Source organism: Mobula birostris, chromosome 24, assembly GCF_030028105.1.
Source record: "Mobula birostris isolate sMobBir1 chromosome 24, sMobBir1.hap1, whole genome shotgun sequence".
Taxonomy (NCBI): Eukaryota; Metazoa; Chordata; class Chondrichthyes; order Myliobatiformes; family Myliobatidae; genus Mobula; species Mobula birostris.
In genome coordinates, this window is record NC_092393.1 from 55,604,096 (window position 1) to 55,624,328 (window position 20,233).

Sequence of the window (20,233 nt, forward strand, 5' to 3'; positions counted from 1 at the left end):
GACCGTGGGGGATCAGAGGAAGACCACCAGAGTGAAGTCACGGGCAGGTGAGAAGGGTTGAAAGGTGAGTCAGAACCGGGGGTGGGGGGAGAAGTGGAGAAAAATCAATGTTCATACCAACATGTTGGAGGCAACCCAGATGGAACAGGAGGTGTTGCTCCTCCAACCTGAGAGTGACTCATCATGGGAGTAGAGGAGGCCGTGGACCAACATTCGGAATGGGAATGGAAAGCAGAACGAAGATGGATGGCCGCTGGGAGTTTCTGTCTGTTGTGGCAGACCCCAATCTGCAAAGAAGTCCAATAAATTACCCTGAAATAAACAGCAGCTTATCATCTTCCGGTTAGTTGTTCGGCTTGCTTTGGGGCTCTGACACCACTGGCAAAATGCCAACAATTTAACAAGCCGGAGCCAACCTTTGCACATGGGGTTGGTGATTCGAGATGGAAATGCAGACCCCCCCCCCCAGAGGTTGTGTGTTGGGCAGAGTTCAATGCAGCCTCTTTCGCTGCATCCTGTTTGGAGGCCAGTGCTAAGAGGATGTGAAAGTACTAAGGGAACACAGCACTTCATTATTTTGTTTGTTTGCTTGCTACATTCATTTTTTTTTGCCGCTGGCTTAATCCACTTCCAAAAACAGAATTAAATTATTCTTGCAGAACATTGAAGAGTACAGTACAGGAACAGGACCTTTGGCCCATAATGTGCTGAACTAAAAAGTAAAACAAAACTAATCCTTCCATCTTCTTCATTTTCATCTAAACGTCTCTTAAAAGCCTCTGATGTATTTGCTTCTAACACACCAGGCAGCACACTCCGGACATCCACCACTGAGTAAAGAACTTACCCCTCACATCCCCTTTGAACCTACCCCTTCTCACCTTCAATGCCCTCTGGTATTAGACATTTCTACTCCTTAATTTCCATTTTCTCTTTAAAAAGTTGGAAGTACTTTTAACTGATATACAATCAAGAAAATGTTACCATTTTAGTGTAGCACTATTACTGCACCCATGACATGGGTTCAGTTCCTGCCACTGTCTGTACAGTGTTTGTACACTCTGCCAGTGACTGTATGGGTCTCCTCTCAGGTTCCAAACACGTACTGGTTAGTAGGTTAATTGGTCAAATGGGTGTTACTGGACAGCACAGACGCGTTGGGCCTGTTCGCTGCTTCTCTAACAAGAAACCATGTGTCACCAGTGATCTAAAGGCTCCTCTCGACCACAGAGAGCCTTCAGATCAGGAGACAGAGGAATTGAAACGTGCAGAGGGAGCTAAAAGAGAAGATCAAGGTGGCTAAAGAGGAATGCAGGAGAGAGCTAGAGAATGAGCGTGGGCAGAGTAGCACACGGGAGGTGTGGAGAGGCACGAAGAGCATCACTGGCTTCAATCAGCCTAGCTGTAGAGCCTCGGAATGCAGCCATGAATGGGTTAATGAATTCAGGTGGTGGATGGTCGTTTGAACATCTGGTGCATACCACAAGTCCTGATTATGCACCGATGCCTGGCAGACAATGACTGGGGTCACCCATCTTGTAAAGACACTACCAAGGCAGTACCTAAACATGTCTAATCTTAAAAGGTCACAAGTGGGGATGTTTGAAGATGACTGCACAATGTTCTGCACTATTTGTGACCCCTCAGATGGCGAAGCAGTTCATACCCAAATGCAGCACGACATGGACAATATCCAGGCTTGGGCTGACGAGTGGCAAGTCCACGCAAGTGCCAGGCAATGACCATCTCCAACAAGAAAGGCTCTAACCATCACCCCTTGACATTCAGTGCTAACACCATCACTGAATCCCCTACTATCAACATCCTGGAGGTTACCACTGACAAGAAACTGAACTGGTCTAGCCATATAAACACCACGACTACTAGAGCAAGTCAAAAATCTAGAATCCTGTGGTGTGTAACTCACCTCCTGACTCCCCAAAGCCTGTCCACCATCTTCAAGGCTCAGGTCAGGAGTGTAATGGAATACTCGACACTCGCCTGGATGAGTGCAGCTCCATCAATACTCAAGAAGCTTGATGCCCACTTAATTGGTACCCCTTCCACAAGCATCCAATCCCTCCACCATTGACGAACAGTTGCAGCAGTGTGTACAAGATGCACTGCAGCAACACACAAAAGTTCCTAAGGCAGCACCTTCCAGGCTCACGACCACTACCATCTAGAAGGACGAGAACAGCAGATACCTGGGAACACCACCACTTTGAAATCCCCCTCCAAGTCACTCACCATCCTGACTTGGAAACATATCACTGTCCCTTCATTGTTGCTGGGTCAAAATCATGGAATCCCCTCCCTAAGAGCACTGTGGGTGGACCTGCACCTCAGGGACTGTAGCAATTCAAGGCAGCTCATCAACACCTTCTCAAGGGCCACTAGGGATGGGCAACAAATGCTGGCTTTGCTGGCAATGCCGACATCCCGTAAATGAAGAAAAGAAACACAGCACTTGAAGAGAATTATCCAAACTATGTTGACAAGAAGATAAGGAGTACAAAAAGCTACACTCATTTGGCATTAATTTACAAATTCAGTTATTTTTCATGTCACTTACTTTGGTTTGGCAGCATCCTTCAGCAACAGTGAACCAATAATGAGATGGAATGTAGAACTGCTGGTTAGTGAGGTGGTGGAGGGGGTAGTGGACAGGACACCCACTGGCCATTCAATAATCAAAAGACTGAGCAATCACTGACAACAGTCCTGTGGCAACTCCCTTCTACTCTGTCTTTTTGTAGCCTCATGTCTTTCCAACCATCAGATCTAGCCAGACTTTCTAGCCTTTTCACAGATACCTTCTCCCCATTACTCAGCTTTCTTATTTGAACTTCTAACCACTCTTCCCTCCCACAATGCTGCACAAACTTACCTCTGCACCACACTGGTCCCCAGTCATGTTTGGGAACATTCCTGCAAGGAACCTTTATTTTTTTTATTATTTAATATATACCCGGTGGCCAGTTTATTAGGTAACCTACTCAGTAATGCAAATACATACTTGTAAGGTTTCACTGCTAAGGTAATGATTTCTCTGTAGCAGCAATGTTTGGGTTATGACTAGCGATAATGGGGCATGTTAGCCAATGAGCAGGATGTTGTTCTTTCTTGTGTGTCTAGGAGCCAGCAATTCACTATCTTTTACCAGGGAGAGAAGACACGAATGGAGAGTGTTAGTAGACTGCCAGACGGAGTGGACTTTGAGCGAGGGTCCGAAGGTCAGCGATGACTGGAGGAGGTCGATGGTGGACAAACGGCCTTATCAGTGAGCTCCAACATTGCGTATTAGACTGTTTTATGAGAATGGACACTTTTTTTTTGTTTCTTTACTAACCATATAGTCAAATTATAAATCTCAATCATTTAATCGCATATTGTGTACTATTTGTTATTTCGTGGTACTGATTTGTAACAGGGGACACATTGCGCAGCATCCACCCAAACGAGATTTCTTAAGTTTGGCTGGGCCGGGGGTTATCATTTCCCATATTAAGCCATTAGCTGAACCGAGAGTTACATACTGAATCAGACAATCATGTGGCAGCAACTCAAAGCATAAAAGCATGCAGACATGGTCAAGAGCTTCAGTTGTCATTCAGACCAAACATCAGAATGGGGAAGAAATGTAATCTAAGTGACTTGGACTGTACCAGACAGGGTGGTTTCAGTATCTCAGAAACTGCGGATCTCTTTGGATTTTCACAAACAACCGTCTTTAGAGTTTACAGAGAATGGTGCCAAAAAAAAAAAAAAATCCAGTGAGGGGCATTTCCAAGAGCAAAAACGCCTTGTTACTGAAAGGTCAGAGGATAATGGTCGGACTGGTTCAAACAGACAGAAGGTGACAGGAACTCAAATACCCACACAGTTCAACAGTGGTGAACTGAAGACCACACTGGGTTCCACCCCTGTGCCTAACAAAGTGGCCACTGAGTGTAAATGCAAGTTTTTGTTCACAGAGAAAACCAAACATCTTAGTCTGAATATTTTATTATACTTGCTGTGAAAACATTGGTATTGTTCTTTCACCTGTTAATGTCCAGTCTACACAGAAGTCAGAAGAGAACATAAAAAAATCCATTACTGTAAAAGGGGAAGACAACTCTGGCAAAACAGATAAAATCACTTTTGGTCCCAGTTCTAACCACAATGGCTACCAATGATATATGCTGGCTGCTTAGAACACTTTCTTAAATATACCATGTTCAAAAAAAATCAGTAAGTCAAAAATTAGCTGGACAATGGAGCACAGAATCCAGGAATGAAACACTGAGGCAGATTGATGAGTGGCACAAAATACAAAGAGGCATAATATTATCCAGGCCATCTCTTTCCAACATTCAAGACAAGTTTTTTTTTAAAAGAACATTTTTGAACAATATTTTACCAGCACCATTTACAATTGAAAATGTTCAGATAGCTCCCTTCAAACGCAATACAAGACTCCCACTGTATCATTCCCCAACATTCCAAGACTTCACAAAAAAATCCCTCTGAATTGTATGCTTTCAATACATAATTTTATACATAATTTTAACAGGAGTGTATTTATTCAGAAATATTATCACTGATTAGACTAGCTTTATTGTGGATGTACACACAGATCTCCAGACAGGAAAAAAAAGGGTTCTTAATCCATACTCGTATAAAAGATGACTAAGAAATTCATGATTTTTTTTTTGATTATTTCCATAACCAACTTTAGCATACATAAGGCAACATGGTTACACACAGAATAAAAAATTACAGGAGTAAATCTGAAAAAACAAATGCCTCTAAAGCTTTATATTATATTCTTCCGCCTAATTTAAACATTGTGATCTTCTAGCTTTCCAAGTTTAGCACTGTGCTAATGAAACAATGGTCAAGTCCCCTAGGTGGGGCGTCAAGCCAAGCCTGATTTACATATCACCTTCTCTTTAAAAAAAAACTGCAGGCCCCCCGCTCCCCCCACCCCCACAAAAGGCAGCTGTCGGCAGAGCAAAGGGGAAGAATCACAAATGGGATAAGGAGAATGAAACATGTAGCCATGCATCTGACCTGTGCCTTACCAGTACGAGGGTTTGATTTTCTTTGCCAATGATCTCACTGTGCAGTATAAATCTAATACAATTTTCTTTTCCAAAAAAAAAAAGCTAACTTTGGTACAGAGGGTATATTTTTGTTTTTTTTTTCCTCTCTCTATTGGATTGACTACAGCCGGCCTTCCACTGATTATTCTTTCCAATCCTTCTTGATGTTGAGGTACCATTCCCAGGAGAGGTGATTGAACTGGTCATCATCGGTGAACAGTGATTTGATCGTATAGCTGCCCCTGACCATCATGCCCTTGGGCGCTTCTTCTTGTGTTGTAAGGAACTCGTATTCGGTGTCGCGTGGTCCATAGCTCCCCACCATGTATTCAGTCTTATCAACTGTTCAAAGTGCACAACAGAAAGCAATGTTTTAGTAATCTTTTTGTCATGTAATATCTCATCACACCAATGGAGGCCAAATGGCTTGATTCTGTTCCTGTGTCTTATGGCCCAATCAAATATATTATCACTTATTTGGGTGAAGCAGAATTTGCTGTGGCAGTAGTACAGTGCAAATACTACAAATTAGAAAATTAAATAAAGCAAAATAAAGGATCAATGAGATAGCTCATGGACCATTCAGAGATCTCTAATGGAAGGGGAAGAAGTTGTTTCTGAATTGTTGAGTGTGGCTCTGCAGGCTCCCAAGATACTGGGGGAGGGGGACTTTTGCATGCCATCATACAGATACATTGAAGTAGTACAAGGGAGAAGCAACAACAGTATGAACTATGAAGTATTACAGTTGCACAGAAAGTGCAGTGCAGATAGACAATCAGGTGCAGTTCCACAATGAAGCAGATTGTGAGGTGTAAATTCCATCTTATTGCACTGAGGTTTGTCCAATAATCTTATCACAGGGCATGGCAGCTGTCCTTCAGCCCAGTGGTATGTGCTTTCAGGCTTTTGTATCCGGTCTGTAAACCAGAGACAAAATACAATCTGTAATCAAGATATATGCTACACTTACCACTAAAAAAATAGCATATCCTTGCCTGTAAAGCCTTTGCAAAGCGCCACTTAGAAGATACTATAAAGATGTGGAAGAAAGTCTTGTGGTCAGATGAGACTAAAGTGGAATTTTTCATCAACACTAAGCTGAACGTGTAGCATAAATCCAACACTGCACATCAGCCAGTAACACAATCTTTACTGTAAAGTACGGTGGAGGAAGCATCACGCTATGGGGATGCTACTCAGTAGCAGGAACTAGAAATCTGGTCAGGATTGATGGGGAGATGAATGATGTTAAACAGTGATTCTGGATAAAAACCTGGTAGCCTCTGCCAGAAAGCTTAAACTGGGGAGGAAGTTAGTCTTCCAGCAGGACTTTGACCTAAAGCACACTGCCATAGCAACATGGAGTTGTTTCAAATGAAGAAAAGTGAGGTCCTTGAGTTGCCCAGTCAGAGTCATGACCTTAGTCCAATCGAATATGTCTGGCAAGACCTCAAGATTTCTGTACACTGCCACTCCCCAACTAACCTGGCACACTTTGAGCAATCTTGCAAGGAGGAATGGGCAAACATTGCTCCAACACATTTACAAAGCTAATAGAGACATATCTAAAAAGATTGCTGGCTGTAGTAACTGTGAAATGTGGTTTAACTAAGTACTGAGTGGGGGGGGGGGGTGCGTGTGGGGTCTACTGTGAAAAAGAAGCATGATTCTCAGTTAAATTGATCACAATTCCTGGTTGTAATACTCACTCATGTGAACAAAGGGTTGGAGACCGAGTACTTTTTCCAAGGTACTGTATTTACATTCAAATTCTTTTCAATATTTCTTACTAATTTATTCTAGTTTTACTTTCCATCCCACATGTGTATTGTTTTTAAACTGTCCTACTCTGCAGGCTATTTTGACTCAGCGTTAATGCCATCCTCTTTGTATTTATGAAACAGTCATAATTTACCCACTTTCCCTAGATGAGTTTTTGAAGGAATATAATTAAAACAAACTGGAATGTGGCCCATACTTCAGACTTTGGGAGTGGAAGGCAGTTCAGCCCATCAGATTCATGCTGTCTTCCAGCAGTGCAATCCCAACAATTCTCTTCGCTTCAATCATGTCAGATGAAATCCTGAATTCCTGGGGATGGGGATGGGGCTACAGCCTGAATAATAATGATGGCCTTAGATAGAATATCCATTCCCCAATCCTATCCCGCTCTTCTAGTTTCATAGAAAGGAACTTCTGAAGTGCTACGGCAGCCACATCAATCTTCTCATACACATTCTATGGAAGACCTAAACACCTTGGAAATTATAATTTAAATGAGAGCTTCTGCACTAATGGATATACATAGTTAAACATTAACATGCCATTTTCTCAGTCATCTCTCAAGACGTGTTTTTATAAGGCTCTCCTAACAAAAGGAAAGATATTCTTATGTAAGGAAGGAATTATTATGGCAAAAGAAGGGCCATTGAAGAGTTTGTAGACAGATTGTGAGGAGGAAGGTGTATCTGAACAATATGAAACAGCAAATGTTGAAGTACTCAGCAAGTCGTGCAGTATCTGAGGAAGGAGAAACATTTTTATTTCAAACCTTTAATCAGGAGTATAGGGCATTGACAGAATAACTGATAATCAGCCTTTTTCCCCAGGGAGTCTAAAATTAGATAGCATAGGTTTTGGGGAGGAATTTAAAGGGGACTCGAGAGGGCAACTTTTCCCACACCAGGTAGTGTGTTCATTGACCGAAGTACCTGAGGAAGTGGTAGAGGCAGGGACAATTACACTGTTTAAAAGAAACTTGGATGGGTGCATGGATAGCAGAGGTTTAGAGAGATATGGGCAAATGGGTTGTGATTGGCATGGATGGATTGGGCCAAAAGGCCAGTTTCCATGCAGTTCAACTCTGACTCTTTGCAATCTGCCTTCAAAATTTAGGAAGTATAGTTACTAATTACTCGCATGTTTAGTGACTGGCAATCATCAGTACAGTGCAATAAATAAGAACTTCTCTTCAATTCTTGATTAATGTTGCATTTAACAGTCATCAGATGCTTTTGCCTAGGTAGTAGGCATGAATTACAGGAGTGATCTTTTGACCTGATAATATTTATTTAGAAATACAGCATGGTCACAGACCCTTTTGTAAGGCAACAGACAGAATCAGGCCATTTGGCCCATCGAGTCTGCTCCACCATTCAATCATGGCTGATTTATTATCCCTCTCAACCCCATTCTTCTGCCTTCTCCCCATAACCTTTCATATCTTTACTAATCAAGAACCTATCAACCTCTGCTTTAAAGATACAGAATGACTGGCCTTCACAACTTACAACTATCTATACATTAACAGTCAATATAAATATCTGAAAGCTAACATGTAACAAAACATGCATAATGTTCCACACTGAATCCTGTACACATCAGCCAACAGGCATTCACTACTTTGACTTATGAAACCCTTATTTAAATAAAACCTTTCCAGATATTTTCCCTCTTCAGAATTGATCTGAGCTGCTATTTGCAGAATTCATTTACATTTCAGATTTGGAGTGCTTACATCTGTGCCAGATATTCCTATTCCACAATTTATCCCTTGTGTGACTTTCAACAAAAATGTCTTTGCTCAAACTAATTAACCATGGCCAAGATTCAAGTCAGAGCAAATCTGAACTACAAAACCATCAAGGAGACATTCACTAAAGATAAAGGATCACTTTATTTGAACTAACACACAAAACATTGTCATATTTGCAACATATTATTTGGGAGAAACAGCATGCAAGCAGTTGGCAGAGGCAAATGGAGGAAGAAGCTTCTTTTTGAAAAGAATACATAGAATTTGCAGCTTCACAATGTTATTTTAGACAGGCTTTTAAAGACACATTAAGATCACACAGAATTTGTAGCCATTTGTACTTACTTTTTATTCCTTTTCTTGACGTTGTCTGAATGTACTTCAGCCCAGAAACTATTTCTTTGTTAACCTGGGGAAATAGAGGGTTGAGTGACCTCAGTTGTTGACACAGTGATGTTAGTTCTTCTACACTTCTACAGACTGATTTGACTCATTGCAAGCCACTTGCACAAAATACAGAGTTCTCAGAATAAATGCCTGTATTAGCAACACACTTGCACAACACATTCTAAATGTTGTTTATCGACTGACATGAAATGGCATTGCACAAATGGAGAAAGATCCATAATATTAGAACTATACAGTACATACATTGAACATGGATGAATTTCAAATCACCTCTTCCCCATGCTCCCAACCCCACCCCCTCCATTAGGGATCTAGGGCACTGAAATGTCTATCAGTATAATTTGCAATTATGCAAATTAAATGTTCTTAATGCCAGGGGCAGAAGTGGGGATAAGCACTCACTACCTAGCAAATGCTCCCAAAATAGCCGCTGACAACCAAGTCCAGCTCCTGGCCTTCACACTTGGCTTAGCTACTAAGCCCAGTGGAACCATTACTACAGACAGGAGAAGGGGCAAAGACAGGTTGCTGGTGCCTTAAAATCAGTCGCTTTGGGCAGATATAGCTTGTCAGCTGTGGTTGGCACTCATCTATGAAAAGGAAAACTCTGGCAACTCCTGCAACGTTGCTGGTGTCAAACTATATTTCCTTTGGATTCATCAGCTGCGTGGAGTGGGAACCTGCTGCAAGGGTGCAGCTTGCTCTCCATACTACATTGCCCTGAGACGCGTATCCATGGTTGGGCCCAACCATGGAGGGCTTCGCTATTTAGTGCCTATAACGTAGCCAAACAGCCCAAGGTACTTGACCTGATTTTATCAAATGTAAACAGGCAGTTAAGCCAAGGAGATTGCAATGAGGTTAAGATAAGTTTTTAAAATACATCTTAAAAAGAAGCTGAAAATCTCAATAGAATCTAGGCCTTTAACTAGGCAGCTGAAGGAATGATTACTACAAAGTTATTAAAATCAGAAATACACAAGAGGCCAGAAATGGAAGAAATTAGAGAACAGATTTGTAAGGCAGGGTAAGGTTAGAAACTGGGATGGACAAAAGCAGAGATCTGAATAAAAGGATGTGAATTTTAAAACTATCAAACCACAAGGACGCAACAGTGATCAATGACACCGCCTGGGTGAATTCATTTATGAGCCAAGGAATTTAGTTTAATTTTGGAAGGTAGGAAGCTGACTGGGATATCTCTAGCACTTCAATATTTACCTGTTCCAAATGCATAGATAAGGAATTCAGCTAATGAGCAGAGGCTGAAAAGGGGTAATGCTAAGGCAGGGAATGTGAATAGTTTTGGTGATCAATGGATGAATGGTAGGGTGCTCACCTCAGGGCTGAACGATCTGGTTTAAATGCAAAATTAGTGAAACAATTTGTAGCACAGACCAAAATGACAGGTTTGATCAGAAGAAACTTTAAACCATCCAGCTTGAGCAAATGAAGAAAGTCAGAAACTGTAGACAGGAGGGGAAAGTTGAGAAAAGCTCAAAACATGCAAGGGAAATCCTTGCATGATCTGACCTTAAACCCATTTTCAGTCTGCACAAAGTGGAGAATCTCAGCAAGAGTTTTCAAAGCCAATTTGAGGTACTACAACTTTAACATCCTTTATTGAGAAACAATAGAAATCACCTGTAAATTGGTTTATGAAACAGCCTGAAGCTCAACTGCATTTCTGCTTTGTAATCACAAAAAAACCCAGTTATTAATTAGTAAATACTAAATATGGTCATTACAAGAACATTATTTTCAAAAATACACAGATCAACAGGTCAAGAATCTTGATGGCAAAGCTGGTCACTGAGGTGCTACTAAGTCTCAGTACCTGCAGATTGGGCATTTCTGCCCAGGGTTACAATCCAGAATGAAAGACAAAATGCTGGAATACTCAGTATGTCAGGGAGTATCTACAGAAAGAGAAACTGAGTCAATGTTTCCATTTGAAGATCCTTCTCTGATCAGCTCTGGTTAAGGGTCTTCAGTCTGAAACATTAACTCTTTCCTCTTCAACAGACGCTGCCTGCTGACCGTTTCCAGCATTGTTAAATTTTAATTTGCTATCATATGATGTCTCTTGACCAACAGTCAGGGGACGGGTATAACTTTGATTCAAACCTGCTCTATAACAAGATGTTCACCTTCTAGAGTGGCCATTTTGGCTAAGCCATCATTAGTGTATTGGCAACTAGTGAACAAGTCTTTGAAGAAATAAGAAGCAGGATAGAGAAAGGAGAATTGGTGGATGTTGTGTACTTGGATTTTCAGAAGGCCTTTAACATGAGGCTGCTTAACAAATTAAGAGCCCATGGTATTACAGGAAAGATACTAGCATGGATAAAACAGTGGCTGATTGGCAGAGGCAAAGAGTAGGTATAAAGGGAGCCTTTTCTGGTTGCCTGCCAGTGACTAGTGGTGTTTCGCAGGGGTCTTTGTTGGGGCTACTTCTTTTTACGTAGGTGACTTGGATGATGGCATTGATGGCTTTGTTGCACAGTTTGCGGACGATATGAAGATAGGGCAGGTAGTTTTGAGGAAGTAGAGAGGCTACAGAAGGACTGAAACAGATTAGGAGAATGGGTAAAGAAGTGGCAAATGGAGTACAATGTCAGGATGTATATGGCCTATGCACTTTGGTACAAGAAAAGGGCAGACTATTTTCTAAATGAGGAGAAAATTCAAAAACCTGAGAGACAAAGGGACTTGGGTGCCCTTGTGCAGGATTCCCTAAAGGTTAATTTGCAGGTTGAGTCTGTGGTGAGGAAGGCAAATGCAATGTTAGCACTCACTTCAAGATGACTAAAACATAAAAGGAAGGATGTAATATTGAGGTTTTATAATGCACTGGTGAGGCCTCACTTGGAATATTGAGAGCAGTTTTGGGCCTTTTATCTTGGAAAGGATGTGCTGATACTGGAGAGAGTTCAAAGGAGGTTTACGAAAAAATATTCCAGAATTGAACAGCTTGCCTTATATTTGATGGCTCCGGGCCTGTATTCACTGGAATTCAGAAGAATGAGAGGTGACCTCATTGAAAACTAGAAAGTATTGAAAGGCCTCGATAGAATGAATTATGGAGGGGATGTTTCCTATGGTGAGAGAATCTAGAACCAGAGGACACAGCCTCAGAGATGAGATGTGGAGGAATTTCTTTGGTGAATCTGAGGAATTTGTTGCCACAGGCAGCTGTTGAGGTGGTGTTTATATATATTTAAGGCAGAGGTTGATAAATTTCTGATTAGTCATGGCATGAAGGGATATGGGGAGAAGGCAGGAGATTGGGGTTGAGAGGGAAAATGGATCAGCCATGATGAAATGGTGGAGCAGACTCCATGGGCCAAATGGCCTAATTGTTCTCTTATGGTCCAAGTCAAGTGTAGACTTACAGGCAAGCAACAAGCTGGCTACAGTCAGCCACAGTACATGAAATCACACAGGCCCACACAACACACACTATTCTGCTTCAGCTGATGTGGGTGTTCTAAATGCTGTGTTGTTAATGTGAAGTGGAGGCAGTCCCACGAACATGTTTGATGACCTGCCAATTCAGCTTAAGCCAAAAGGACTCCCCCTGTTGCTGATTTCCTCCTTTGTTTAGGGCAGCCTGGGGCTGCAGATACAAGCTGGAGACGATGGGATTGCTCAAATTTTGGAAACCATGTATTGAACATAAAATGAAAATAAGCTAAGATTTCAATTATATACTTCTGTGTAGAAACAAACCTTGAAGCAAATTTTAATCTTGTACTCAACGCCCTCTTTCAATACAAAAGGATTCTTTTTAAAGTTCTCAAGGTCACCTGAAAATAAAGACATTTGTTAAAAACACAAACCAAAAAATATTTTACTGACTTCCACTGTATTTGTGTTCTACATTAGCTTAAAACATTTGTGTAAATGCGTTGAACTTGGTGTTCTCAATACACCGAAAAATAGAACACTAAATAATACCAGAAACCTTTGGGGAATAGTTAAAGATCATTGAAAGTATAATTGAGAAATTGGGACACACGTTCTGCCAAAACTTGCCTCCTCACAACACACTATGTTCCAGCATGGTCCACGGGGCAACTTGCCACTAAGAGCCTGACTCTAGGTTACTGTGATGCCCAGTACAGCATAGGAGCTGTCTCAGCACTAGCAGGTGGTTGGTCTTGCAAAAATTACTATCACCACCTAAGATTGAAGAATTTAATGTTTATTTATTTACTTGGAGACACAGCACGGTAACAGGCACTTCTGGCTAATTCCGCCCAATAACCTCCAGCCCAACAAGCCTGTGTCACCCAGTTACTCCCATATAACAATTAACCTACTAACCCACATCTCTTTGGACTGTGGGGGGAAACTGGAGCACCTGGAAGAAATAGTGACACACACAGTCATGGGGAGAACGTACATCTCCTTACAGACAGCACTGGGATTGGACCTGGGTCCTTGGCACTGTAAAGCTTTATGCTAACTGCTACAGTACCTTACTGCCCACAAACAGTATTGGAAAAACAGTCAGCATGCTAATTGACTTTGGTGCTTTTAAAAGCTAAAATGCACTGAAGTCAATTAACATCAAATCTAACAAAGAACACAAATATAACCAACTTCTCACTTCACAGTTATTGTCTCCAAATAATTGGAGTGGTAACCATCAGGTTTACTCAGGCACAAGCTGTGAGCAGATCCCCTTGGCATTGGTGGTGGGGGGGGGGGGGGAGGAGGAGGAGGGGGGTGCGGTCACACACACTCTATGGACTCCAGGGAGGAAGTCACTGGAGTGGCACAGGGGCTACTGCAGCTGGTGATAGCCCCGGGCAGATCTTTCCACTGGCCAGGTGATAATTTAGAGTGGGAAAAGACCCATACAGGTAGAACACTTTAGTGTTACTACGACTGTCACCCTACAAAAATTTCCTTGAGATTCTAGAAAACGTCTGATTAATTTACCACTCTGCACTACTCATTTATTTTTCTAACACAGAAATTTTTACATCCTGCACTGCACTCGTAAAACACATTTCATGACATATGTCAATGATAATAAACCTGATTCAGGGACTCTGCTACTGAACAGAGGCATGAATCCATTGGAACAGTAAACACTGTGAGGTGGAACAGAACTGAAGGCCAGAGTGGGGAATAGAAGAAGAGGGGAGGGGGATGGATTTTTTTTTAAATCAGAAGGAAAAAACGATATTCAGGCCATCAGGTTGGAGGCTACCCAGGCGGAATGAATACAAGGGATTTCTCCTCCATCCTGAATGTGGCCTCATCTTGGCACAAGAGGAGGTCAAGGACTGGCATGTCAGAACGGGAAGTTCCGCTTTTATATACTTTATACTTTATTGTCGCCAAACAATTGGTACTAGAACATACAATCATCACAGCGATATTTGATTCTGTGCGTCACACTCCCTGGATTACAAATATTAAATATTTAAAATATTAAAAATAGTTAAAATTACTAAATATTAAAAATTTAAATGATAAATCATAATGATGATGGATGAAGCAGAAGTGTTTCTTCCAATTTGCAGTGGACCTCACCAGTGTAGAGGAGGCCACATCAAGAGCGCCAGACACAACAGGCGACCCCAGCAGATTTGTAGGTGAAATGTTGCCTCATCTGAATGAAGGCGAGTGAGCAGGTATGGCATCAAGGCTGCTTATAGGTCCTCCTAGGGATAGGTCCCAGGAGGGATATTAGTGGGAGGGATGAATGGACAAGGGGATCATGGAGCGAGCAATCCCTATGGAAAACCAGAGGGAGGGTGGTAGAAAGGGAAGAGCCACCACTCGTATTGGGGAGGGGGAAGAGAAGACCGACCCTAGTATCTGCTGAGAACATGAATGAGGAGCTCAACAGATCAGACTGTGTCTATGGAAATGATAAACAGTCAATGTTTCGGCCCGAGACCCTTCTTCAGGAGTGAAAAGGAAGGTAGAAGACTCCTGGATTCCTTTTTTTTTTGGTATACAAAAACCTTGGCAACAATTCCTTCCTTTTATTGGTATATAGAAACTTAATTGCTATACAGGCTGTCAGAACTGGCTAAAGCAAATTTCCATTCTTGCTTTTGTGGCTTGGATTCAAAAATTCAGTCACAGGCATCAATTCAGGAGGACAAATGAATTTGCTGAGACAATTCAAGAATATAAGATAACTTTTGTTAATGCAGAACACTGGTGGAATCATATTCAGGTTTACTATATACGTTATGCAGCAGCAGTACAGTGAAAGACAAAAATTATGTTGCAAAAATAAAAACTGGTGCAGAAGTGGTAGATTAATAAATTACGACATTATCTGGAAACAAGGAAATTGCATAATTGGAAGTTAAACTGGGCCATGCATGTGAAGTGTTACTAACAGCAAGAAATGAAGTGCTCTCAAGGGTTTTGGCAGGTCCCTACATTCAATGTGACCATTTGAACCTGCATATAAAGCCAACAATGATAATCCATGCCCAGAGAGTCCAAAGAATGAGTCAAGGAAATTATACCAGGCCATAGCATTCCAGGTCATCAAGGCACAAGGAAGATATTCAAACTCTTATTGAAGCAATTGATCCCTAATGTCAAAGAACCATTAGGGAGACAGATGGGAGAAACTGACACTTCAAAGGACCCAGAAATAGTACAAAGACAAATGGCAGAGCCACTATTTCAAATTAAACAACAAATAAGCATTATACACACTACTTTGAAATTTACATGTGGACGGTTCTACACATTTAACATTATGAGGGTGCCAGGTATGTTGTTTTACTTACCTGTTAAATCCAGGACTAAAGGATAAGGTGCAGCTGCACATACCAATGTTAAACTGGTCACTTGAACATTTGGAGCATTAGGATCTGTAAGAAAACACACATTTTATTAAGAACTGTGCTTTGCAAACACACAGTCTCCATACCACATAGCAAACTGAAAACATTAGGTAAAGACTAACTAAGGGTCAAATAGAGTCATCATCTTCTTCATTATGTGCTGTGTGGTGTGACGTGGGTGATCATGGTCTCATGATCTTGGGAAAATTTTCTACAGAATTGGTGTGCCATTGCCTTCTTCTGGGCAGTGTCTTTACAAGATAGGTGACCCCAGCCCTTACCAATACTCTTCAGAGATTGTCTGCCTGGCGTCAGTGGTCGCATAACCAGGACTTGTGATCCTGATTGGGGGGGGGGGGGCGCATTAAGCAGGTGCTACACCTTGCCCAAGGGTGACCTGCAGGCTAGCAGATGGCACCTCCTTTGGTAGAGGCATATCGCCACCCCACTACCCAATTAAGTAGAGTAACACAAACAAAATGGAGGAACTCAGCAGATCAGGCAGCATCTGCGGAGAGGAATAAACAGTCAACATTCTGGACCTTCATAACGTTTAAATATTCTCTCTCCCTCTCTCTCTCTCTCTCTCTGGTGCATTTGGTTCACTCTGAAGGATTGGATTCACAATGGAGTTTGTATTTTAGATTGCTTCAAGTTCAACAATTTATAAGAGCATTCCGACCTTAAACCATGGGAGTTACCTGATCTACAGCACTTGAAATTCTACTTCATTTAGACATTTCAGCTTAAACATTTAATTGTATAAAAGACTCAAATATTTCTTTGAATGAAAGACAGAAAAACAAAGACTAAGGCCTTTACAAATCAAAACATAATTTGACAAATGTACTTTGAATCTTTGAATCATAGAAGCAAACAGGGACCATTGCTTTGACAATGGAATCATTTTGACAACTGACCCACAATTTTCAAAGCACAAATTGCACGTCCTAACGTTTCTCCTTTAAGTAGCATCACTGTTCTATCTCTTCTTTTCAAGTGGAAAAGTAACAATCTGGATCTGAACATTTAGTGAACTAGTTCTGAAGCTTCGTATTTTTTTTGGTCACCTTCCAACCTTGCTCAAGTGAAAAATCATAGCATACTGAAGATACTTGCAACATCAAATACGTCAAATGTTAAAATTCTCAATATCTTTGAACTGGATCACCAGAGTGAACATCTACAATGAAACAAACAATTCAATGAAATGGAATACAAGCTGTATTTTTTTTAAATCAAGTTACTAATTTCTTGGAACTTGAATTAGCCAAAAAAAAATCTTAGAGTCTGTAGGGATAAGTTCTTAATTTGTTCAGTTGATTTTCCAGTAAATGAATTCCAAGAAAGTGTAACATAAGAATTTTAAATCAGCCACACGTTTGATATTTTCTACCTTCCACAAAACTTTAGCATCTTTTTACAAAGCTCAGTCACATCAACTTGGAACCATTATGAAATTACAATCAATGTTGTTTAAATAAAATATGCATCAAAATGAATGCTTTAGGTCATTCTGGCAATTAACAAAGGACAGATTAGTTGAATAGTTAATTATTTTACCTCAAAAATGCTTACATTACAAAGATATAATTTTACCTGAATTTCCAAATAAATCAAATAGGAATATGCTATACAACAACTTTAGGGGAAAAATTATAAACATTGTGCTCAAATTTGCAATTATATCAACAGAGTTTTCCACAATATTGAAAGTTCTATACAATGGGATTTAGTGTTGCTGTTGAAAAGCCAGTGTTTCACTTTCATGCTCGAAACCATAGTAAGTTGTCCAGGTTGCAGCAGATAGGGCCAGGACCAATTGACTGAAGAATAAAAATCATTTTGTATACAACATCATCCATGATAACAACTTTATTTCTCTACATTAGTAACATCAGAGATAATACAACACAAGTTCCCCCTCACTGCTACCACAGCACTTTTGTTTCTACATCCTGTTTGCAGCAATTGCTCAGAAAGCAGAAATTATACCCCATCAAATGTCAGCTGTCTATACCCTGATATCATTTTTGGATTGCAAAAAGCAAGGAACCAGAAAATCATATCTCTTCCATAGACTATACAAATGCATTCCAATAATAAACGTGCAGTTTACTTCTGAGGAAAAGATACTGTCTTCTCCCTTCATTACTCCCACTCAAAATAGTAAATCAACAAAATAAATTTCCCTTGTAACTGCAGCCTTATGCATGATCTATTCTGGGAATGATTAATGCTGACAGTTTGGGAATGATCATTTTCTGCACAGCATGTTGTCAGGACTCTTGCTTAAACCATCAACCCCATTTTAACTACACTGTTTTTCTCTTGGCACGTGCCGACACTTGTTCAGGTGGTCAACAGCATTCCATTACCTTCCCCTAGTGGTTGGCCTTCAACTATGCAGTGTTCCACTTAGCATCGAGACTCCAGGAGCAAGGAGGTTCAACAACCAAGTCTAACCCAACCTCACCTGACTGCTGAATATACAGTTGTAAAAAAAGCATTGGATAACACATCCTTAAGGTTGTTACAGTCGGGGGTGGTAGATGGGATAAGCTCTCACTACCTATTAAATGCTCCCAATGGTGTGCAAAGGAAGGACCTGGAAGACTAGCGCACCTTCAGGGTGCCAGACTTCCTGGCCCAGGAGACAGGTTGATTCAAAGTCGGTGTCCCTAACTGAGGCATTGCAGGAGAACACGGAACATCTCATGTAGATAGACCAAAAGAGGAACTCATTGGATAACAATCCTGTCAATTCTTCCCAAGGTACTGAGATAATAAAACTTAGTGCCCCTCCTACTCATCCAAAAATAAGCTCAGTACTGATTGAATTTTGGGATGTTCAAAGGTTCATTTTTATTGTCAAAAGTATGCATGTACAACTCTGATACCTGTCTACTCCAGACAGTCAATAAATGCAGGAAGACTATGGTTGTTGAAGAAAGAAAAGACATCAACTCCACCCCCAATAACCGGCACGACAAAGAAGCAAGACCCACAGACCCCAAAATACCCCCCTCACCCGCAGCGAAAAAACAGCCACAATAACAATCAACAACCCCCTACACATAATCCACGATTCCCTCAATCACAGAAAAGAACAGCGACAGCAGCACTAAACCCCGATCACCCCTCTTATACACAAAAAAATTAACAGATCACCTACCTGCCAATCATCCACTGGTTTCAGTATTACACAACTGGCAGATTTATTACACACCATTGAGTGTTTGGCAAGTTTGAGTACCATCAGAAACACTAACAGTCATACAGCAGATTATGGAAAAATGAGTGAATTTTGTGGTAAATAATATCAATGAAATGCCAATTATGTCACATTGCATTAACCCAAGTAGTAATATTGGGAAAGGCATCAGGCTGGATTTATGTACCATCTCTGAAAAGCCACACTGGCAGTTTATCCAATCTAACAATGTTTAATGATGGTAAGTTATCATAAATCAAATCACCTCAACCTAAGCTGGGGGACGCTGATATGTGCAAATTCACAACCAATTGCATACATTGCATTTCTGGTGCCAAATGGGTCACAGATCACTCAGCAAATACACTTCAAATTTTATATCAATCTCCACACTCACTTCAAGTGAGCTGACCAGTGTGGCCCATTGGATAATACAAACCATTTACAAAGTAAGGCCCAAGCAACATGCTTCCATTACTGGCACTAACATTGTAAAAACAAGAGCCAAGGCACCCCAGATATTCTGTTTAAATCAGGGGTCCCCAACCTTCTTTATGCCATGGACTCCCATGGTTTATAAGGCTCCATGTACTGAGGGCAGATGATTGGTGATTCTGTTGACCCTGCTTGCTAACCACAATGTGTTAAGTGGCAGACTTATTTCTGCACTTGCTTTGCATGTAACCAGCGTCACTTGCTGAAATGTTCTGAAGACATTGCTCACTTTCAGTAAAAGTTGCTGCAACTGTTTCCTCTGCACTTCAAAACCAGCTCTAATTTTGTAAGTTAAAAGAAATGGGAAAAAATGCAGAAATCTGAAATAATCTGAAATTCAGAAATCTGAAATAAAAACAAAAATGCTTGAAGTGCCATCCTTGACACTGTTCAATCTCCTGCCATCTGGTAGGAGATACAAAAACATCTTAGCCAAAACAGTAAGACTGAAAGACAGCTTCTTCCTGAGGGCTATTGTGCAGCTGAATAATGCTACACCCCGGCTTGCCAATGTCCTGAGTCTTATGGACTATCGAAGTCACTTATCGCATGTGAATATGAGAATATTTTTAAAAATTAAGCCATATTGCATGCATTATAGCTATCTCTTTTGCACAGACTGGAGTAGCACTGCCATCTCATTATCTTGAGCAAT

At 41.0% G+C, this 20,233-nt stretch overlaps 1 protein-coding gene across 1 annotated transcript in view; it reads right to left on the bottom strand.

The window, feature by feature from the left end:
* Positions 1-3,992: 3,992 nt before the first annotated feature.
* arhgdia (Rho GDP dissociation inhibitor (GDI) alpha) overlaps positions 3,993-20,233 on the bottom strand; it is a 59,549-nt gene continuing 43,308 nt past the window's right edge. The window contains exons 3-6 of the mRNA XM_072242708.1: positions 15,813-15,896; positions 12,769-12,845; positions 8,974-9,037; positions 3,993-5,432 (exon numbers count right to left, since the gene is read on the bottom strand). Coding sequence (XP_072098809.1) covers positions 5,233-5,432; positions 8,974-9,037; positions 12,769-12,845; positions 15,813-15,896 — 425 coding nt within the window. The 3' untranslated portion in view covers positions 3,993-5,232. The remainder of the gene's footprint in view (positions 5,433-8,973; positions 9,038-12,768; positions 12,846-15,812; positions 15,897-20,233) is intronic.